At 31.2% G+C, this 24526-nt stretch overlaps 2 protein-coding genes across 3 annotated transcripts in view; one reads left to right on the forward strand and one right to left on the reverse strand.

Annotated features, from left to right (window-relative positions):
* Window positions 1-11437, reverse strand: part of LOC136774705 (kinesin-like protein KIF20A) — a 105270-nt gene extending 93833 nt beyond the window's left edge. For both annotated transcript variants that reach the window (XM_066729127.1, XM_066729129.1), the window contains exons 1-2: window positions 11277-11437; window positions 10483-10984 (exon numbers count right to left, since the gene is read on the reverse strand). In XM_066729127.1, coding sequence (XP_066585224.1) covers window positions 10483-10984 — 502 coding nt within the window. In that variant the 5' untranslated portion in view covers window positions 11277-11437. The remainder of the gene's footprint in view (window positions 1-10482; window positions 10985-11276) is intronic.
* A 9974-nt stretch (window positions 11438-21411) lies between these two features.
* On the forward strand, window positions 21412-22754 carry LOC136774655 (uncharacterized). Its single transcript, XM_066729071.1, has 3 exons — window positions 21412-21591; window positions 21661-22099; window positions 22204-22754. Exons 1-3 carry the CDS (start codon window positions 21412-21414, stop codon window positions 22752-22754), a joined length of 1170 nt encoding a protein of 389 aa, XP_066585168.1.
* The last annotated feature ends 1772 nt before the right edge of the window (window positions 22755-24526 follow it).

Here is a 24526-nt window from a genome sequence, read left to right on the forward strand (position 1 = left end):
ATTTATAATCATTTCTCAATATTCACTGTTAGAACAGAATCATTAAAGGAATTTTGCTATGAAGCTGACGTAGAATATTCGAAATTGCTTTATCATTCAAAAACTAGATGGCTAAGTTTATATCCAGCTGTGGAGCGTATATTGAAGTTATTTAAACCTTTAAAAAACTATTTTTTGAGTTTAGATAATTTTCCAAAAATTTTAAACAGCTTTTTTGAAGATGATATTAACGAAGCTTATTTGTTCACCATCCATTCAACAATGAATATAATGCATACTAATAGAGAGGCAATAGAGAAGTCTGACAATTCTGTTATTGAAGTAACAAATATTTTGAATAATAGTATTAATAATTTAAATCAGAGAATTAATCAATGCTTTATACCATTAAAAATTAAAGAAATAACAAGGAAACTAACTCCATAAAAAAGTAAAGAGTTTCAAGACGAAATAAAATTATTTTATAAAATAATGAAAGATTATTTAGTGTCTTGGATATCGCCTCTAGACGAAATCAAAATTGTCGAGTGGATGGATGTAAAAAAAGTGACTTCGGCTGAATGGTCAGATCTAGAACCCTCCATTGAGTTTTTAAAGTCACGCGACATAATATTAAATGAAGAAAAATTGTTCAACGAATTTCTTTGCTTGAAAACATTTGTTAGTAAAACTGCTATTAACAAGTCAACAACAAATAGTAACAAATTTTGGAATACCTTTTTCACTAAACATGAAAATCGAAATTGCCAGGAATTGAAAAAAATTGCAGGATTCTATTTCTGCATTCCAGTGCATAATGCGCACGTGGAAAGAGTATTCTCCCTAATTACCAGTCAATGGACTAAAGAGAGAAATAAATTAAAACCAGAAACGGTTAATGATATTATTAAAGTTAAATATAATATTAACATGTCTTGCGAAGAATTCTACAACTTTCTTCTAAACTCTGACAAAGAAGTGTGGAATAAAATTGGCAGCTCACTTAAATATAATGATCCATTTAATTAATATTATTTAAATTATAAAAAACGAATGTTTGCTTTACTTTATGTCATAATATTTTATGTTGATGTTTTTTAATTATAAGAAAACTTAAAGAGAGAGTATTTTTATAATATTAATATATATATATAATAAATAATTTTTTTATACTAAAATTTGTTTAATAGTTTTTACTTTTAGCAGTTTTAGCCCAATATGAGTATATAGGGTTTATCTCTAACGGTTAAAAATATACATTATACATATAGCTTACATATAACTATATGTATTGTAACAAAGTTCCCCGTTACGTATATGAGATACCGAATAAAGAACATAAAAGCTACCGAACAGTGGATATTATTAATCACTACGTTACCGACTTGTGAGATAGGCTCACGAGTGGATTATAGCTAACGTCAAGGATAGACCCCGTTAACAGGCAGAGGCCCGGATGAAAAGACCGGCGCTCCAGTAAACGATTTTCAGGTTGTCCTGGGAAGTAAGGCAGGGCCATGTCAAACAACCCAGGCAACCTGAGATAAGGAGAAGCGGCCTCGGGGAGTCCTAAAAAGAATGACCGTGTCTATAAGTCCCCATGAGGAGGGGAGGTAGAACATCGAGTCTGGCTTGAACACTGGTTACGCGCTTCAAGCAGGCTGCGCGAATGTCGTGCGCAGACAGTGTCGGAACGTGACCATGGGATTGGGCTGATGTGTCCGTGCGTGCTGGTGAGCGCATGACGCGGCACTTAGCCAGTCATGGGTCCGTTCGCGTACGTGAGGCATGTGCTATAGGCCAGCCTGCACGTACGTCACGACTGGATACCGGCCAATGCATAGTGAGTTCTGCAGGGGCGTAGTTAGCCCGTTGGAATGTGTCCTGGTGCCCTCCGTAATCCCATAGGCTTGCGCTATGGCTGGACGGGCCGCGAACATTGCCTCCGTGGTGGTCCGCTCCTGGCAAACTCTATGCTTGGCAATGATACCGCATGTTCCCGCACTCCTCACAACGACCTGAGCGTGGGTGGTGAGGGGTAAATTTATGCCCCTCAGCAGATAGGTCTGCGAGGCTCGGACTTCCGTAAAAAATCCTCCCCTCTCTCCACGACCTAGCATACTGAGCGACCCTGGCTACCGCTATCGTCCAAATGCATGGCCGCAGGGCCGTATAAGATGCATAGAGAATGGAGTCGAAAGACTCCAATGATAACGTAGGGTTGTTGGCCACCCACCTGACCACCTGGCGCCCTGTTAACGATTAATAAGGACGGGCGAAGGTAATGGAAAACCTGTAGAGTGAATGGCCCTTCACACTGGCGGGAATAACGTTACAGTATGTACAGTAAGTGCAAAATCTATACTTAAATAACCCGTTTCTGTTTTATCGTTAGAGATAAATGTAATTTCTAATGTGTCTGGGGTTCTGTAGACAAAGTCCGGGATTTTTTGTTTTCAACTTCTAGTTTCATCAAATTTATTATGGCAACGCTTTTATTGTAAGATAGCGAATTAAGTATGAACATTACGAGCCTCCGGCAAGAAACTTGTGTTACTACTTCTTTTTTGAAATTTTAACTTTTGCCACAGTAAAAATATATACTTGCCTAACATTTGGATTTCACTAATTTTGCTAATCCGAATATTTCATTTTACATTATTTATGCTAGACGATTTATGTACTTGCCGCCTTTTATTACAAGCGAAGCTTGTTTTTTGTGGGATTGGTTAAGTCGGCTGATTGTGTCAGTTCCAACAACCAATCAGACAGCTTTTAACAGTTGTAATGAATTAAATGTCAGTTTGATAATCGCGAAATAAAAGAGAAATTAGGTTAATTTGAGTTAAGGATTAAAATATGACAAAAGTAGTGGTAGTGAAATCAAACTATTCAAAATTGGAATAATCAAGGTTAAGATAAATTAAAAACTAAATATTAGTTGAGTTTAGCTACTAATGCGATGTGATATATGACGAATGAAAATATAAGTAAAACCGTGGTATGAATTTACTCTTGCTCGTTTTTATTTACATTTGCATTCGTCAAATCTCATATTTTGTATTACTATAACTGAGTTCAAACAATTTTCACTTTTTAAATTGTCTTAAGTTTTACCACTTAGATTTTAAATAGTTTGATGTCATGAGGCTGAAGTTAGCCCACACTTACGGGCGCTAGTTGAGTACCACTGCAAACCTCTTATTTCTCCGAAAATTCGATTTTTTCGTATTTTCAGTAAATCAAGGGCTCACTTTATATATAAATCAATGAACTACATTAATTTATATTAAAAATAACCTTATTAATGGTTTTAATAAGTTCGCAATAGTGGTTACCACCAACCAATAGCTTCTGTATTTTTCATAGTAGGAAAATTTTCTAATTTGTTTTAATTGTACACTCTTGAAGCCCATTAAATTCTGAATTGAACAGTATGCATTTCGTGAGGGGTCCCGACTCCCTTAATGTTCTTTTTAACAAGAAATAGGGCTTTAACTCCCATAACCAACGTTTTCTAACATTGTGCTGGATTTTAGAAATAGCAGGAAATTTTTTTAATTTTTTTCTCATATACAGTCTCAAAGCCCATTAAATTCTGAATATAACGATATGCATTTCGAAAGGGTTCGCGACTCCCTTAATGCCCTTTTTTAACCAAGAACTAAACAGAATTCAGAATAGACAGAAAACGTTAGTTTATCCATCTATTCTGAATTCTGGTTACTTCTTGGTTAAAAAAAAGCATCTAGGGAGTCGCGAACCCTTTCGAAATGCATATCGTTATATTCACAATTTAATGGGCTTTGAGACTGTATAGGTGAAAAAAATTAAAAAAATTGCCTGCTATCTGAAAAATCCAGCCAAAAGTTGGAAAACGCCAGTTTATGCAATACAAAGTTCTACTTCTCCGTTAAAAAAGGGCATTAAGGGAGTCGCGAACCCTCACGAAATGCATACTGTTCAATTCAGAATTTAATGGGCTTCAAGAGTGTTCAATTAAAACAAATTAGAAAAATTTCCTATTATGAAAAATACAGAAGCTATTGGTTGGTGGTAACCACTATTGCGAACTTATTAAAACCATTAATAAGGTTATTATTTTTAATATAAATTAATGTAGTTTATTGATTTATATGTAAAGTGAGCCCTTGATTTACTGAAAATACGAAAAAATTGAATTTTCAGAGAAATAAGGGGTTCGCGGTGGTTCTCAACTAGCGTCCGTAACTGTGGGCTGAAAGTGTGGGCTAACGTCAGCCTCATGTTGATGTCGCAGCTATTATACGCTTATCACATTTCGCGTCTCTTTACTCCAATTTATGTGATTCTTCTTTTATTTTCCGATTAACAAACTGACATGAAAAACGTTACGACTATTGAAAGTCGCCTGATTGGTTGGAACTGGAATATTCAGACAGCTCAACCAATCACGGTTCCTGCAATAAGCCCGAATAAGGCAAAGTCATGCTAAGTGCTGTAATTAACGGGGTCCCTTACGCCTGCTTTACCGACAGTACAAGTCAATAAACAATTAGTTTAATCAAATTCAAATGCGAAGCAAAATGAACAAACGGACATCTTTACAACAAGGTGCCAATCCCAACGAGTCAAATGAGTTTAAAAACACTCAAATCGGATGAGAAATAACGCTGTTCCCCTGCCGCGCGTTCTTGGAGTGAAAATAACCAGAAGTGACTTTTCTTCAAGAACGCGGGATAATGGTACAGAGATATTTCTCATCCTATATGAGTGTTTTCAAGCTCGTTTGAATCGTTAGGACTGGCACTTTGTCGTAAAGACACCCGTTTGTTCAATTTGCTTCGTGTTTGAACTTTATTAAATTAATTGATTATTGACTTGTACTGTCGGTAAAGCAGGCGTGAGGGAACCCATTAAAGTACATAATTCGCTATGTCCTATATTTAGAGAAAGACCAGGTACATTATAATAATTTACAATTAAGTATAAAAAACCATAGTACGTGTTACATATATTACACCGTATTCAATCAAAACAACCCTACTGTCGTTGTTATTTAACCATTTGCACACAATCCTTTCTTTTTAGGTAAAACAGTGTTACCAAAATTAACAATTTCACTGGTCATTATTGAATCTTTATACACACTATTTGAAACATTTAGAATCACCAAAAAATACAGGAAATAAACGACAACAAAAAAATAAATAAACAAAGTCTACTTTCACACAGTAATACAGGACTAAGTACAAGTGCTAAAATTGAAATCAACTGCTCCAAAGACGACGAATTTATGCACAAGCGACAAAAAAATGTCAAAAATATGTACAAGCGGGCTTGAATCGGAAGTTCAGATTACAATCTATACACAAGAAAATTTGGAAAACATCGATTCAAAATGTGTCGAATAAGCTGAATTTTCCGTTAGCGGGGCTGAGATTCAACTTAGTCCTGCTATTGTAACTGTTTCGAACACTGCTTTAAAAAATCAATGCAAATGGTTACCTGAAAAATATTCAAGGAATTTTAGGTCTAGACGTTGTAGAGAAAGTATTGATAAAAATTCTCAATAATGTCATTGTTGATTTCTATAAACCTATTGGTAAATTACAAAAGTTAATTATTGAGAATATAAAGTTAAAGATTTAAGCTGCAACTTTAACAAGACTAATGAAAATTTAACGTATTGGAAAATAATAAATTTGTTGTTGTTGTTGTTAAAAAACACAAACTCAAATTTTACAAGAAAATCAAACCAAGCTAAACAATATGCGCACGATTTAAAGGAATTTTGTAAATATTTATTCATAGTAGGAGGTAGACTTCTTTGTGCAATTTTATATGCCAATATGACAAATGCTATACTACACACACACATCCGTAACCACAATATTAAGGTCTACTGGTCATACTGTTCTGAAAGAGGGTTCTTTTCGTTTTAAAGAATTAAACTGTTTCCTCGAAAACAGAAAACCTCCAAAGCTCGTTTGGATAAGTGAAGATGGAACAAAAATTACAGGCAATATTAAGTAAAATTCTAAAAAAAATAAAATTGTAGGTTTTTTATCGCTACTACATAATGGATTACCAGCAAAAATGTGCATATGTACTTAAATCAGCTAAATGTATATTTTAAAAATAGTTTAAAGGCTGATAATGCTTATACAATAATGGCACAAGCACCTTTGGGCAGTAGTTCTGCATTTTGCATTGGGATTTCTGGAACTGATAATAGATTTTATGCTGGCAATGTGCTTTTACGATGAAAGCGAATCAAGGTTAGTGAAACGAAATACGGCATTAAAATAATAGGCTATTCTTCTGATGCAGACTTTCGATTATTGAAAACAATAAGATCGAGCTGGTTATTCTGCAGTTCTGAAGAAAATTCCATGTTATATGAATGGTACTACATGGATTTAAATCAAGGTGAAATATGTGTTTAAGATACAGTGCATATTGGTACGAAGCTTAAAAACCGTTTAACTAATCAAAAAATTCTGTTACGTATAAAAAAAATACGTTACAACTGTTAACCACTTAAAATTAAGCATAGAAAAAGTTTTCTTAACCCGTTTCATGCCAAAATGGTATAAATTTAATCTTCTTTTCTTTTGACTCATTTTCATAGTAATCTTTTATAGATCTTTTCGGAACTTGGTACCATAACATTTTAAGATGTGCTCTTTCGAAATCCAATACCATTTTTTTTATATCTTGGTCCATTTTACCAGTATTTCAGTTTATAGTACAAAAAGCACGAAAAAAATCGCATTTCGAGCAGTACTTTTCCATTTTTCCTCATGATAAAATCAACGAATCATCTTAGCATTAGGGATCTAGTGGCATAATGACTTTATCTAAAAGATGAATTTATATTGATACAAAAATACAAGATGGCCGCCAAGATATGGCGAGTTTTTCAAGAAATTAGCGTTTTTATGTAATTTATGCCTTTATTTATGGTAAAATTACATTTAATTTTCCATATATAGTGTTTAATTGTTTCTCAAGAAATAAATAATCACTAAAGAGAGCTAAATACACAAGAGATTAAAAATTCCAGATTTCTTTTACAGTTTTATAATCTTTCTCTACCATAAATTGCTCATAAGATTACACTTTTCAAATTTCATTGCGTAATGGTTACAAACTCCGAATAATATCTTTTTAATTATATTTTTAATTTTGTCTTCAACTGAGAAAAATTATATTTTCCTATTTTCATATATTACATTACATTATATTATATTCTGTGAATGAGTACGCTAATTTCTTGAAAAACTCGCCATATCTTGCCGGCCATCTTGTATTTTTGTGTATATGTAGACTCATCTTTTACAGGGTTTTTCTCTAACAGTGGAACATAGGATTGTGTTATTTAACTATAGCAATGAAGCACTTACTATACATTATTATAATTAATAAAAGCGTAGATAGTTACAATTTAATGGTTACTTTAGTTTAAATGCTTTTATTATTCATTATAAATGTCATTTTACTCAATTAATCTTGGTTACTACGTTTAATATTTAAATTAAATGGAAAACAGTAATTTGACTATAGTAAAATTTACTATAGTCAAATAACACGAAATCTCCTATGTTCCGCTGTTAGAGAAAAACCCTGTAGATAAAGTCATTATGCCACTAACTCCCTAATGCTAAGATGATTCGTTGATGTTACCATGAGGAAAAATGAAAAATTACTGCTCGAAATGCGATTTTTTCGCACTTTTTGTACTATAAACTGAAATACCGGTAAAATGGAACAAGATATCAATAAAATAGTATTAGATTTCGAAAGAGCACATCTTAAACTGTTATAGCACCAAGTTCCGAAAAGATCTATAAAAAATTACTATGAAAATGATTAAAAAGAAAAGAAGATTAAATTTATGCCATTTTGGCCTGAAACGGGTTAAATGACTACCCACTAGCAAAGGTAAATTCCTACAACTTGACAAATGATTGAGATATCGATTTTTTTAATTTAACTACTCCGTAATTAATTCGGTAGTTGGATCATTTAAAATCTCGTTTCCTTTATTTTTCTATAATTCGTCCAGTGAAGCTTTACAGATTTCTCAAACAGCTTTCGAAAAATACAGCATTGAAGTAAGAAAAACGTGATTTTTTCATTAACAATGTTTATAAAAAGTGAATAAATAACATTTATGGACCCAAAAGAAAAACCCTATTCAACTATATCAGCTGAGCCAAAAATATAGCACAATCTCTTTCTTAATAGTATTTAAGGGGTGAAACCACTGTTGAAGCTGAAAATGAGATGCGTTCTTTGAAATTTTATTTTTTATGGAAGGAAGCTAAATAAAAAAAACTAAGTACATTTGTTATTAGGTATAAATTGAAATATAGTATAAAAATGTTTCATTAAAAAATATTGAAAAATAGTGGCACCAGAGCTATTCTTCTGAAGGATTGACTTTTTCCACAGCACGCAGCATATAACTTCAACAGTTTTTAATATTTTCTTTCGAAATTTAAATCACATCTTTAAAACAATATTTCGAAGAAAAGTACGTAGGGAATTTGAATAATATTCATTTTTGTATGATTGGCGTTTATTTAAAGGAAGACTCAATTTTTGACTTAAACAAAAGATAGTTATTTGTTTATAAAACATGTTCGAATTAACCAATCGAAATTTCCTTACGTATTTCTCTTCGAAATGTTGTTTTAAAAATGCGATTAAAATTTCGAAAAAATATATTGAAAATTGTTGAAATTATGCTGTGTGTTGTGGAAAAAGTCAACACTTCAGAAGAATAGCTCTGGTGCCACTATTTTGCAATATTCTTCAATGAAAAATTGTTATACTATATTTCAATTTATACCTAATAACATATGTACTTAATTTTTTTTATTTTCCTTCCTTCTATAAAAAATAAAATGTTAAAGAACGCGTTTCATTTTCAACTTCTACAGTGGTCTAACCACTTAAGTCACAAAAATATCTCTACTACTTGGTAGATTTCTAGTCGTGTGTGTCATAATAAAATTATTCTTGATGCTATAATCACCAAGAGATTACTCATTTATCAATTGCTTTATTATTAAAGGTTATTAAAAGGAAACATCCTGAGATTTTCAATTATATTTGTCCGCGAATGACGACACATTTGTTAATTTAAATGTTTATTGCAATTATTAACGATATGAAAATTTGAAATCTACGTTTTTAATACTTTTCTCACACACATAAAGTATGAATCTTCCTGAGTATTTTCGATCCAGCCAGGAACTTTTCTCTTAATTTGTTTAAAAATTATGAATTTTTTATGATTTTACGTGTTTTTACGAAAAAAACAAAAAATGCAAATTCCGGCAACTGTCTCAAAAAGTTCATTCTGCTATCAGTGCTTGATGTTAGAAAAGAAATGGAGTCAATGTCTGCTATATTTTAAATTTTTTAACAGAACAAAATATTAATTAAAGGATGTCACACAACTTATAAATAATATTTGCTTCAACTTTCATTGATTTCACTTTTTACATTAGAAATGAAGAGACTCTATCGACTAAAGTACCTGAATCATGAATATCAAAAGCAGAATTGACCGAAGTCAATGTGCACTGGTAAACTACACTAAAAATCCAATTAAAAACACATATTTTCAGCCTTTACAGTTTTCTAGATATAATTGATATTAACTAATTGAATGGTTGTATATGTCAAGCCTTATATCATTTTTTTCCTCTATAGAAGAGTAAAGTTAGAAAGGGAACCTCATATTTCAAAATGAGGAAGTACCTGAATTTCATTCAAATTAAGCAACAAAAAAAAAAATTATTTCTATCAATCTTATTAATTACTTATAAGTGAAAAAGTACTGAAAACTATGGAAAACTAAAATCCTTCTATTATTAATTATTTTCTCAAAGAATAATTATAATAACTAGAGATTATAGAGGGTGTGTCACTTAATTTGCTCCAAAAGATAAAAATATAACTTCATTTAATTGTGTAAGCACAAAGTCCTGTGTCCACGATCTAAGAAATGGTTCCAAGTTTTAGTTTCAAGAAATATATAATCAATTGAATTGTTACTTTCCTGTTAATATCGTATATAAATTTGCTAAAGAGTTTTAGTAGCTTAGAACTCAAAATGATTTCTCTGATACTGGATACAAAGCTTAAGAAATATTTATTTTTCACATATTACCTTTTTTCATCTATATTGATAGTACTTTTAGAGAATCTTATGAAAAACATTGATATTTCTTATATTACCAAAGAAAAATTAAGATTTATATCCATGCATTAGAACTAATTAAGTGCTACATCCTATATAAAAATATATTACAAATTCTAAAATAATAATATTTTTACTCTACTGTAGGTGTTTATATCACTAAGAAGCTAGTGTCTTTCAGTACTGTAATTGCAAAATAAAATCTTTAGCTTTATGCATTAATCAAATTTAGATCCATATGAAGGTCAAAGTTTTAAATCATTTAATAAATTTGAATTCATATACATCCATTAATTGTTACTTACCATAAGACATAATTGTACAATTTTCTCCAGCTAGAAAATCTATCAGCTTCTCTTTCACTGAGTTTTCAAAAATTTCCAACTGACTAGTTTCAGGTCCAAAAATATGTGTGAAAGTAAATTTTCTAGAAACTGTATCCATGCTCTTCTGTTTTTTTATAAAGCTAGTATTATAATCTGTAATAGGTAGTCTTGTAATTAATACTTTTGAATTCTTTATCAAATATGCTCCTTCCTCTTTTTCAGTATGAGGTATTTTTTTAGGAAGAGGTTTCATACGTAAGTAGACTTTTAAAGTTTGTTTTGATTGGGATGAAGATTCAGAAATATCTGTATTAGAATCATATTCTTCTACGTCATATGATGATAACAAATTTTTCCGTGAGTCAAGCGTAGTATATGGTCTATGCCCTCCAGCTAAAATGCTCGGATCTCTTCCAAATAAAAATGACATCTCTGTATTAATTTCATTTGATATCTGAATAGAATCTAAAGTATTCTCCATCTATAAAAAAAAAACTATAAGATATACACAAGTTTAAAGTAGCTACATCAGGATAAGTCACTAAACAATTCTTTAAACATTAATAAAATTACACATCTTAAGTATATTACTAATAGCCTACAGGTTTAGTTGTATAAAATTAAATAACAGTTTAGATATCAACACTTATCAGTCAATGTTTCAATATAATTATTTATAAAGACTTTAAATATTGTTAAAAATAAAATTCATTAACAAAAATGATCCTACACGAATTATTAAACATAAGTTCAGCTAGCCTTACCGGCCTTACCTTTCAAATTATTTAAAAGCTTTAGTACAATATACACTAGAAATTCAACTATTATATATTCGTTAGAAACATATTCACTCAAATAAAGATATTTTTAAATTATCACGTTATATTTCCAATAAAAATTCTTAAATATTCAATACAAATTTAAGTTTTACGAAACATGCGACAACCAAAACTCAAAATACTACCGCATCGGTTAACTGTTTTACAGTTTAAACTAGGGCCGTGTTCCAGAATTCACTATAAATGGCTGCAGTAGCGTTCCCAAATCTTACTCCGGAGCACGGGTCCCTAGATTTCTCCCTAGATCTCCCACTCTCGGGCCGTAGCTAAGGCCCGTTGTAAAGTGGAAAGCAGCATTCCCAACAACAAAAAAATAAACCTGAAAAAGGTCAATTTGAGTTGGCAGCTTTGCGAAGTAGCTACGCTGCAAGTTCTGCTTGCTGATTACGGCTGACTTGTACGATTAAGGGCCGGTTGTTCCACCTATTGGCAAACGTCTGGATAAATTTATCCGTTTGGTAAAGCTTGAAATTAAATAGAATTTACTACAGTTTGTAAATTTTACCAAGCAGATAAATTTTACCAATAGGTGGAAAAACCGGCCCTAAGTAGTAAAAGCAATGTTTATGTAAACACAAATTTTGGCAGGTCAACTGGATGGTTATGTTCAAATCTGTTTCAGATAAGTAAAAATTAATCTTCATGTATAAAATGCATTGGAACGCGATGCTTTGTGAATAATATCATTTGTTACAGATACTTTGGTTAAATTTGGATGGTGCGCAAAAACAATTTCAAGAGTACATGCAAAGAAAAATTTATTGGCAAGCAGATTAGGTACTTCTTAGCAAACACATAATGGCTGGGATGACAAATCATCAGACTTAAGGATTGAGATGGATATACCAGAGATATATTTACCCTCATCTATTAAGTTATCACCAGTTGAGTGTATCCTCCGCTCTGCTGATCTGTAAAGATGCAGAAACATCAATGTACATATCACGTTATTTAGACTCAGGTAATCTTCAAAAATTTTGTGAAAAGAGACTCAGTAAGTGTTTTTATAAAATGTTTTCTGCAGCCTTGAATTTTTTTATGATTCAGGTAATATTGGATTATGCTATTATGCAGATAATTCATAACTGCAAAAAGGAATGGTAGACACGTCATTGAATACAAGTGAACTCAATGATGATATTGGTACATTAAATTCTCTCCAAGTGACTTCAAACTAGCAGCAGTCTTAAGAGATACGGCTGTTATGGTTTGTGATGTTGATCCAGCAAACCACCTTTATCAAACTGCTGCAATTCAAAATGTCCTTTTGTTTTTGGCTTAATGTCATATTTGTTTCTTTAACATGGAAAACACAGAAACCGTTTAGCCCTTGCAGCTTGAAATTACAAAATGAAGTCATTTGATAGTTTGTGCACCAAAAAGTGTCCATGACCCATTATACGCAAAATATGGATGGCAGTTTCTCCTATTACTAGGAAGAAGTATGCGTAAAGTGTCTGGGATGTTAAAACGATTGAAAATCCCTTTAAGCTGCATATTCTCATCAAAAAACTGAGTATACCTTTCAATTTCAACATCGTCTGTGAATATAACCACTCTATTCCTAAAAATTATTTTGTTGACAAATCACTCAATTTTCATTAATTTTTCAGATTGTAAGAATATTAACGTTTAATGTAATTTTAATTCACAAAGCTGTCGAATTAGTTTTATTAAATGTAGCAATTCAAGGCAGTGATCTATGGGACTTGCAAAAGTAATACGTAATAAGATTTTGAGATGTAACTTAAGGACCCTTCGCAATTTACTGCTGCTTTGGGGGCATCAATCAATATTTCGTCACTACTGGTAGCAAAGGTTCAGCTCACGTTTTGGGAATGTTTTAAATATTAATATAGATCCATGAATTTTTGTACATTCTTTATGCCTTCTTTATTAAATATTTCATGTTTTTTAGGTAATAATGTTTATGTGTTGCTCATTAAAAAATGAACTACCAGCACAGCATTTTTAAGAGGACACAGGAGAAATATAAATTGTTTTACATGGAATCTTGTGTATCGTCAAACGATGGCAGCAGTATTGGATGATGAAACAGTTAATATATCCTAAATGACTACGATAATTTAATTTAAAAAGAGTTCATTTAGGATATTTGCTATGATAATACCTGGTACTGACAAATACGGAATATAACTACCAAAATATAGCTGTTATACTAGCATTATGAGTCCCATAAGGTTTTGAATGCGGTAACATAATAATAATGTGAAATTAAGTTAGATATACACAAAGAGACTTTTGTACAGGATATCCGAAGCCTCTTGTACTTGTGAATATAATCATAAATTGAGATTTCTGAACAACAAATATTTTATTCTAAAATCAATATCGGAGTAGCTCTTAGCTTTTCTACATCCTTTGAGTCTAATATTTATACTTGGAGAAAAGGATTAATCAAGTTATATAAAGAAATGGATTTAACAATTTCTTAAAATTTATATGTCTTATTAATTTTTACATATATATTGTAGGACTTATACATGGCAACAAGTTAATAAATTTATAAATGGATACCCCTTCATTTTCTTTTACGTATAGCACGTACAGCCTTACAGAGATTTTTTTTATATTAATCTGGAAAAAAAAGTATTTTAATCTATCATAAAATTAGTTTGTAATGACAACATATTGATTGATGCCCCCAAAGCAGCAGTAAATTGCGAAGGGTCATTAAGTCACATCTCAAAATCTTATCACGCATTACTTTTGTAAGTCCCATAGGTCACTGCCTTGAATTGCTACATTTAATAAAACCAGCTCAACAGCTTTGTGAATTATGAATGACATTAATCATTGATATTCTTACAATCTGAAAAATCAATGAAAATTGAGTGATTTGTCAACAAAAATAATTTTTTGGAATAGAGTGGTTATATTCACAGACGATGTTCAAATTAAAAGGTATACTCAGTTTTTGATGAGAATATGCAGCTTAAAGGGATTTTCAATCGCTTTAACATCCAAGACACTTTACGCATACTTCTTCCTGGTAATAGGAGAAACTGCCATCCATATTTTGCGTATAATGGGTCATGGACACTTTTTGGTGCACAAACTATCAAATGACTTCATTTTGTAATTTCAAGCTGCAAGGGCTAAACGGTTTCTGTGTTTTCCATGTTAAAGAAACAAATATGACATTGAGCAAAAAACAAAAGGACATTTTGAATTGCAGCAGTTTGATAAAGTTGGATTGCTGGATCAACATCACAAACCATAACAGCCGTATCTCTTAAGACTGCTGCTAGTTTGAAGTCACTTGGAGAGAATTTAATGTACCAATATCATCATTGAGTTCACTTGTATTCAATGACGTGTCTACCATTCCTTTTTGCAGTTATGAATTATCTGCATAATAACATAATCCAATATTACCTGAATCATAAAAAAATTCAAGGCTGCAGAAAACATTTTATAAAAACACTTACTGAGTCTTTTCACAAAATTTTTGAAGATTACCTGAGTCTAAATAACGTGATATGTACATTGATGTTTCTGCATCTTTACAGATCAGCAGAGCGGAGGATACACTCAACTGGTGATAACTTAATAGATGAGGGTAAATACATCTCTGGTATATCCATCGCAATCCTTAAGTCTGATGATTTGTCATCCCAGCCATTATGTGTTTGCTAAGAAGTACCTAATCTGCTTGCCAATAAATTTTTCTTTGCATATACTCTTGAAATTGTTTTTGCGCACCATCCAAATTTAACCAAAGTATCTGTAACAAATGATATTATTCACAAAGCATCGCGTTCCAATGCATTTTATACATGAAGATTAATTTTTACTTATCTGAAACAGATTTGAACATAACCATCCAGTTGACCTGCCAAAATTTGTGTTTACATAAACATTGCTTTTACTACTTAATCGTACAAGTCAGCCGTAATCAGCAAGCAGAACTTGCAGCGTAGCTACTTCGCAGAGCTTCCAACTCAAATTGACCTTTTTCAGGTTTATTTTTTTTTTTTTGGGTATGCTGCTTTCCACTTTACAACGGGCCTAAGGAGCTCCTTAAGGACCGACTATGAATACGGCCGTCAAGGCTTCTTGAGGATGAGATTCCTTTACCTACAATTTTTTATGCCGTATGATTGGCTGCATTGGTAAGGCATAATTTGCTATAGTATATTACTTTTATTCAGTGTGTGATAGCAATTCTTACTATAGCAAAATTATAATATTTTATTTAAAAGAAGTATTAAGACGTAAGTATATTTTAATTAAAATAAGTATTAAAACTTAATGTTTTAACATTTTTTTGAGTCAGGCATTGTACAGTTAGTGCCTGTGTGCTATAGTTAAATAATACAATTAATTCTATATTTTAGAGAAAACCTCTGCATATATGTATACAGGATGAACATGTATATATATATATATATATATAGTTATTTTTAAATATAAAAATTGGAAAAATATTAAATTTTATTTCCTACGATTTTTACTGTAAGCCTTAACTTATAAAGAAAATTTATTGTAAGTACTTTTTTGTGATTTCTAAATATTAATTTAAGAAATATTTGTGACATTTATTATATTTACTTTCTCGGTAAACTTCTACCGACGCCTATCACGGTCGTCGTTAAGTTAACGATAGAATTCGGTAGCGACCGAGACATTTTTAACGACAATTATCGAAAATTTTGTGTTACAGAAATCGCTCTTAGCGATATCTCTCGGTAACTCGATTCAATTACCGAAAGTTGTCGGTAACTAGTTACTGAATCAAGCATATTGACGGAAGTTACAGAATCGCTCTAAGCGACAACTATCGGTAGTTAGCGACAGGGGCTGGACAAGCCTGGAAGGCTCGAATTATTTGTACCGAAGGCAATTCTTACTATTCTTAGGCAACTAAAAAAAGTTAAAATTGAGGAAAATACAGTATTTAAGTTGGTAGCAGTGCTTGATGCGTTGGGTGAAAAATGGTCACGTTAGGTTAGGGGTCGGCGACAAAATACCGAAAACTATCTAGTAACTTTTTGTTTAGAGATTGGTATTGAATGTGTTATTATGGCGTGACTAGTTATACATACATACATACTTCCGGCCAATGTACAGTGCAAGATATAAATTTTATTGCACTGAAGTTACTGGACAAAATATAAGATGTGTATGTATATTTATTGATTGCATTATTCAATAAATGTTTTTAAATAAGCAAATTAATGCATGAATAACAGTTAAAAATAAAGAAAAATTAAAATTTTCTTACTCAAAATTGTGGTAAGTGATTTATGTAAGGCACATTTTATTGTACAAAGTAAAGTGAACTGGTAGTGTTAGAGTAAACGGGTACAATATTTCAGTATTTACAACTTTTTGCAACTAATTTTTACTGACGAAAGAGCATTGCTGTGTTAAAGCAATATTTTATTAGTATAATTGGTCTGAAAATATTATGATATGTTCTAAATTTTATAACTGCGTACACCTAGATAAAGATTATCTTACACCGCTTAATCCTAATTATTAAGTATTTCTTAAGTAAATTGTAAGTAGCAAATCAATTACTGAGTTTTTTTTCATAGATGCCCTGGTGTAAAAATATTACTCTTTGTTCGCGTGTAGAGAAACATTGAGGCAATAAAAAATAATATATATTAGCTTATTATAATATATGATAAAATAGAAAATGTAAAAAAGTTTAAATTATTTGGAAAATACTAATTCTATACGACATATAGATGAGAAAAAGGTAATAAATATATTATTAATAAATAAGAAAACTTGTGGCATAAGGAACAATATATATTAACCATGGAATAGAGAATATTAATGCTACACTTATGTTGTACACAATATTAAATTCTGCGTATAACTAGTCTTTTGTATATTATTATTATAAATAATAAATTTAATTTCGTGATGATTATGCAAATACCTGTTTTTTAATGACATTAAATTTTGTCTTATTTTCTTTAATGACGTGTTACTATATATATTTATTTTTGGAAGATTTTCACCTTCCAACTCCATTTGTTGTACTTCTCTAACGATGATATTGTTTAAAAAATTGTCCATATTAATTATTTCTTGCTGCTTTAGAATTCTTATCTCTTTAAAATTTTTGAATAAATTTAAGATTTCTTCAAATAAATTGTTACAGTTGCCGACTTCAATTGTTTGTAACTTTTCGTAAAAGTGAATTATTTCTTCATTTCTTTCCCTTGTTGATCGTTTCTTTTCTCTAATACTGAAAGTATTATTATTCATACTTTCTAAAATATAATAATTTTCTATTAACAATAGTTTTAAGAAGCCTAAAAGTGAAAACATAAAGGTTATTAATCTTTAAAAGATTATAAATACATTTGTTAAACTGAATGATTAGATAATATTAAAAAATAAGAGGATTTCTAATACTATTTGTAATAGATAAATATTTGAAATAAACACTAAGTTAAAAACAAATGAATGTTAAATTAATATACAATTTTTTAAAGTTATATGTAATATGAAGTCATATTCTGCTTAATAATAAAAATTGTATGATTTACAAGTGAAACTATAAGGGGGGATTATGTATATACTTAAATAAATTATTAAGAGTATTTTCAAGTACTTGAAGAAAGTAGAAAGTAAAGTCCTGATGAATAGTATAAATACATATATAGAAACATACGAAATATTGTAAGAATAATTTTATGTTACGAAAAGACACAATTCATTGTATATATATATCAAAATATGTTACGGAAATAAAATATAATAAAGAATGAATCGAAATAGCATACGAGTTTTCTTTTAATTCATTTTAATTTAATCAACTATTATATTATTTCATTTGGATAATGAATGAAGAATATTGTTGTGATGTCGATAAATGTTTCAAATTTCTGATCGTTTAATAATAAATTAATCCATATGCTATTTAGATAAGAGAAGATTAGTAAATATAGAAATCTGGACTTACTAAAAAATTTGTTGATATTTGACTTTTTATCTAAATTTTTATTTAAAATTTTATGGTAACTTTCAGCGTAGTTATTAGTTCTTTCTTCTAACTTAAATACGCTAAAATTTTCTGGAGTAATAACTGTCAACCATTGTCTTTCAAAATAACGAAAGTAATTATCAAAAAAATTACCGTATTCATTCATTACTTCTTTCTTTAATATATTATACGTTGAATTTATATATTTCTCTGGCAATAATGCCAGCAAAATCAATTTTCTGATTACTATAAATCTTTCGGGACAAATTAGTTTATTGCACTTCTGATTAATTATATCTAGCTTCTGAGCATTCTTGATTAAAGCTTACAGTATATATAAATAATTGTTTGTTTATTTATAACAATAATATTTAGCTAGACAAAAAATCGCTTTTGGGTTTTACATTTTGTAACACAACAGTGAAAATGATTTCATTCTGCTACTTCCAATGTTTCAAAGTTTATAAGTAGTATAGAAGACATTCATATCTACTATCATAAAAAAATCCGCAAGTCCCGTAAAAGAATTTTTCATGCTAGCTAGGAAATGGGCGTTTTTCATTTACAGACTAAGATTGACACCAGTTAACAGAAGTCGACATAAATATATAGCCTGTGTGATACACAATGTACAAATTTTTCGACTTCTGTTTACATCTGTCGATCTGAGTCTATAAATGGAAAACGACTAATATATTATTTTTATAGCATTTTCACAATTTACTGCACATTCTAACTACTCCATTTTCAGCATATCAGATAGGGTAACATTGGAATATTTAATGCGGAAGACTTTTTTGTATTCTTTCAAAAGATTTTTGTATAGCATTTACAAAGATTTCATACATTGTCTACAAACATAGGCTACAAAGATACCCACTCCATGCCGGGAAAGAATGTTTATTAATATAATAAGAAGGGTTATTTCACAAAAATTTCTGACTTTCATTTAGTAATAATAAGAACAAATTATTTTCAAAACTCTTTAAAGATTCTTCAAAATGTTAATAAACACTTTCGAAAGAACAGATTTTTTTTAGAAGACTGAAATAAAAAAGTGCTAGTTAAGTAGAATTTGCAGCATATTTTAAAAATGCTATTATAATTATAATAGGTACACATATAGGTTTACTGTTCAAGATTATTGACAACGTAATATTATACAAATGAAAAAGTTACATTAATTCAAAGTTAATGTAACCTTTAATAATGTTCGTTTATTAATAAACTTATTTACTGTAGTTTCATATATCATTATGACTTGAAGTTTATTTTAATTTTCAGAAAAGGTATAACTATATTCTATATGCTGTTAATAAAGAAAACTTGTTAAATTGGAGAGTAATTGTATATTTAAAGCAGTATTAAACATGTGTTATAATAAGTTTTTAGGGTGTGACGAGACGCTCACCGTTCCGCTACCCCACCTACGATACCGCGTAGTGGGGAAAGCTATAGTGCTGGGACCGATACCGCGGCCCACACTATAGCCCGCGCGGAGTATAGCGTTCTCAGTACGTGACTCCTCTCCTTACCACAATGGCCGCCCGAGGCGCCGCCGCCGCCGGCCTCGGCGGCTCGAACGGGTATATAAGACCGAGCCCGAGCCGAGTAAAGGCATCCGTATCCAGGAGCTCTCCGGATACACTCCCAACCTTTCCTACGCAGGAGTTCTCCGCGTGCACCCATCTTTCGCTCAGGAGTTCTCCGAGCACATCCCGATGCAGGAGTTCTCCGCATCATCTTAGCACCTCCTCCGCACATGCCATACTAACCGCCGCGTCCAGGAGTTCTCCGGACCGCCGGCATTCTCTTTACAGCCGCTAACCGCTTATTTTCAGCTCACCCGCCATATTTGGCAACCCATGCGCTAAAACGACGCCATTTTGTCGTAGTCCGGGCCCCGCCGAGTGGCCACCGACCGCCGCGCCGTCTGTCGCCGTGAATCCGCAGCCCCTCCGTTGAGGCTAACCGAAATAGCGACGCCAGCGGGCGATTTCATAAGCATTAAGTACCAGCGCTAATATTTAAGGTCACAATTTACGAACACACCTGCAGCGGCAGCACACACACAACACGAACACAAATAGATGTAAGCCTTGTAAGATATTGTATTATATTTCTTTTGAGCTTTTAACTCAGCAAATAAACCCGCCTTTATTGTACTTTATTTAAACTTGTCCAACTCATTTTTAATCCCTCTCAGTCGGTAACCCGGACGACTTTCGGCGACTAAACCCCGCCAATAAAGTCCGTCGCAAGGGAAGATAAAATTTTTTGGCCTTATTTATAACAAATCACCATTTCTGAAAATGAAATATTCAGTAAAACAATGAGAGATAAGAAATAAAAAATTACACAATCAGTCTTTGATTTACCTGGGAATAATGGAAATAGCAATATGAAATTTTTATTTGCGTATAGATTCCTTTCAGGCTATTTCCTATTGCTTTTTCATAGTCGGTCATCACTGTATCTGGCGAGAACGAAGGAATCGTATCTTTTAAATACTGAAATACCATCGTATAATTTGCTTCACTTTTACTGTTCATAAATACCCAAATCAACGGTAAAGCCTAAGGATTATAAATGAAATTTTCTTTATACCTCGGTCGAAAGTACGTACTTTCGGCATTAATTTTAAGGCATAAAGTGTCGCATTTTCGTACGCTATTCTCAGCATGCAGGAAAATATTTCAATTGTTTTTTAATAAAAATTAAGTCTTGTTTTGTCTTTTCTGTCGCTATAACGGACCACTTTTGTCTTGTCTTTCAAACGATTAACATTGTGATTTGTGTTAAAACATATTATACTAATCTAATCGAAGAGAAGAAATGACCCAAGTAACTACATCTGAGGAATCTATGGACGAGGATACGGTGCTAAGAAATTTCAACGCAGAGGCCCTGTCAATAATACAAACAGAAACCTTGCCAAAGAAGTCATCAGATAGATACAAACTAGTCTATGATACATATATCAAATGGCAGATGGAACATAAAAGTTCCCTTTCAGACTCGGAAGAAAAGAACTTGGTGGTATATTTTAACGAACTAAGAACAAAATTAAAACCATCAACATTATGGAGCATCTGGTCAATGTTAAAGAAAACGCTAAATACGAAAAGTAATGTTGACATCAGCAAATTTCATAATTTAAAAAGTTTAATTAAAAACAATTCAAAGGGCTACAAACCTAAAAAATCTTTAGTGCTTAAGTGGGATGAAATAATGGAATTTATAAATAATGCACCAGACTACGTACATTTAGTTTCAAAGGTTAGTATTTACATTTGGTTTCATCTATTATTCAATTAATTTATGTCGATATTTTCATAATAATTACAGGTTATCCTCATATTTGGCATTTGTGGAGCTCTCAGATGTGATGAAATTACTAAACTTAAAGTGCAAGATGTAGAAGATCTTCGCAATAAGTATCTTGTTTCAATCAACGATACAAAAAATGATCAGCCTCGTCAATTTATAATTGGAGAACATTTTTATGAAAAAATCAAGCTATACATTTCCATGAAACCAGATGACATGTTCACTGATAGATTCTTCATTCAATATCATAAAGGAAAATGTGAACATCAAGTCATTGGCAGAAATAAAATTGGAGAAACACCTCAAATGATTGCTTCGTATTTAAAATTGCCAAATCCAAAATTGTACACTGGGCATTGTTTCCGTAGAACTGGAGCGACACTTTTATCTAACTCAGGTGCTAATGTTACAATGCTAAAACAACTAGGAGGGTGGAAATCAACTAACATAGCACAAGGTTACTCTTTCATTTTTATGTTAGATATTCAAATAACACGAGTTTTTTACGTAAATATCTGATTTATGAATAATTTACTTACTTACGTACTACGTAATTTACAGGTTACATAGAAAATTCATTAAATAACAGACAAAAAATCTATGAAAGCATAATCCCCAACGCACAATCTAATCCAGAGACATCAACCAGTAACAATCGTTCAATTAACATAATTAATTCAAGTAACGATAAAGAGTCTACATGCACAACCAAGAATTTCAATAATTTCACCGATGATTTTGAAATTAATGATGAAGATCTAGCCGCAATCGATAAAATATCTCAATCACCAGCGCCTTCTTCTTTTGCAACAGCAAATAATAAAAATATGTTTACAAACTGTGATAAGGAAAGACGATCTACACACTTTACAACAAAACCGCCAATTAAAGTTTTTCCTGAAAGATCAGTGATTAAACCGCTGCAACAAAGTAATAAAACGATAGAAAAAGAATCACAAGTTTTATCAACGAATCCAGCATTTAACCAAATTCCGCAGAATAAATATGAGAAGTGTGTATTTCATGGAAATATCATAAATAACTTTTATTACTCATGTTGTGATCACAAGAACTATGAAAAAGAAAACTTATGTAATAAAAAAGCTCCGTAATAAATAAACTGTTAATTTTAATGTAATTGAATTTATTCTTCTAAAAAGAATGATTATATTTGGCTTCTCAGATGTATATTTTGCCTAGTGCCTGCTGGAATATGGTTTACTATTTATAGCAATTAAAATTAATAAACGTACTTTCGACCGGCTTTAAAGAAAAATAGTATACACCACACGGGCAGAAGTTTGAGAGCCCTGAACTGCACGTCATGATACACTCGGCTTCGCCTCGTGTATCATAACGTTGCCGTGCAAGAATCACAAACTTTTTGCCCTTGTAGTGTAATATACTATATATTAAATTGAAACCGAAATTGTAGGCATCTGCAAAGTTTAAAATACTTCTGAAAATGAATTCTTTGACTAAAAATATTACATTTCAATATATTTAAAATATGCCAGGGTTGTATTATAAATTTTTAAAAAATATATCGTAACGTCCACACACGAGGTATCAATCACCAAGTGAGTGCATCGTAATTTTCTAAGGGAAAGTTTTTCCATCTATTGACAAATGTTTTGGTAAATTTATCCATTTGGTAATACTTGAAATTGAATAGAAATTACTACAGTTTATAATTTTTACCAAGCAGATAAATTTTACCGACCGGTGAAAAAAATACTCCTACCAAATACATCAAGATCTCTTCAACTCCATCATTGCCGCCTTTAAATTCATATGCATTTTTATTGATGTTTGTCCCCTTTTGCTAACATGAACAAAAATTTTCAGTTAAGACATTACTGAAGATCGAAAAACTGAGTTCAATATTTACAAGTAAATTTATTATCATTACGCATCAATTCATATTTCATTCTTTTTTTCGAAATTATCAATTTACCTTGAAATTGAAAGATTTTATATTTTAAGGTGTCCCTTTTTCAAAATAGTTTAATTCAGTTTGAAAAATGGTGGCATACTTTAAGGAAAAACTTTGTAAAAATTTTACTAATTTTTTCAGATTAAACAATGTCTCAAATGCAAAACTAAAGTACTGTTAGAAGCAACAGGAAAAAATGTATGAAAAATCTAAACTACATTTGGAATTACGTGAAGCTTAATTTTAGAGAGTTGGGATAAATACTGTGTTTTAATTAAAATATTGTCTCACACGTCGAGTGATCGGTTTCTGGTATTGAAACTCGCCATATATATCTATAAAATAAAGTTGTTATACATATTAAACTTCTTTTAAGCTTACTTTATAAAGTGTTTCATTTTCCACTTTTGCTAGAATGGTTAAGAGCTGAACACTTTTTTCTTTGAAATTAGCCACAACTCTATATGTTGCGTCAATGTATAGAGAAGCACCTCTCAAATTAATTTTTTCTATTAAATTTTTGTCAAAAAATAAAATATTTATGTCAGTTTTTCCTGATGATTTGCTAGCAAGAGTTTTAAAACTTATTTTATAGCGATTCCCTTCATAAGAATAATCAAAAACACATGTATTTTTTGCATTATCCAAGAACTTTTTAAAATTAAATAAACTTATTATATTAATATCACTTATTCCCCTTATTCCTATTACATTGCTTTCCTTTAGGTACCTCTGTATTGTTCTTCTACATGAACAAAAAGCAATGTTTTTACCAGCACCAGGGAATCTACGGAAAATAATAAACTGAATCAATTGATTTGCTACTTACAATTTGCTTAAGAAATGTTTAATATAGTTATAGAATTAAGCGGTATAAAATAGTACAGTGTCTAAGTGTACGCAGATAAAAAATTTAAAAACATCCTAACATTTTCAGACCAAGTTTAT

The sequence above is a fragment of the Prorops nasuta genome, unplaced genomic scaffold (assembly GCF_024137725.1).
Source record: "Prorops nasuta isolate Cenicafe-Biocafe unplaced genomic scaffold, Cenicafe_Pnas_1.2 PNAS00006, whole genome shotgun sequence".
NCBI lineage: Eukaryota > Metazoa > Arthropoda > Insecta > Hymenoptera > Bethylidae > Prorops > Prorops nasuta.

Bases quoted from the DNA above. Each gene is read 5' to 3' on its own strand.
- LOC136774655 (XM_066729071.1), top strand. From the start codon at position 21,412: ATGTTAAAGAAAACGCTAAATACGAAAAGTAATGTTGACATCAGCAAA. The intron at 21,592-21,660 runs GTTAGTATTTAC...TAATAATTACAG, and splicing joins ACGTACATTTAGTTTCAAAG to GTTATCCTCATATTTGGCAT. The intron at 22,100-22,203 runs GTTACTCTTTCA...CGTAATTTACAG, and splicing joins ATCAACTAACATAGCACAAG to GTTACATAGAAAATTCATTA.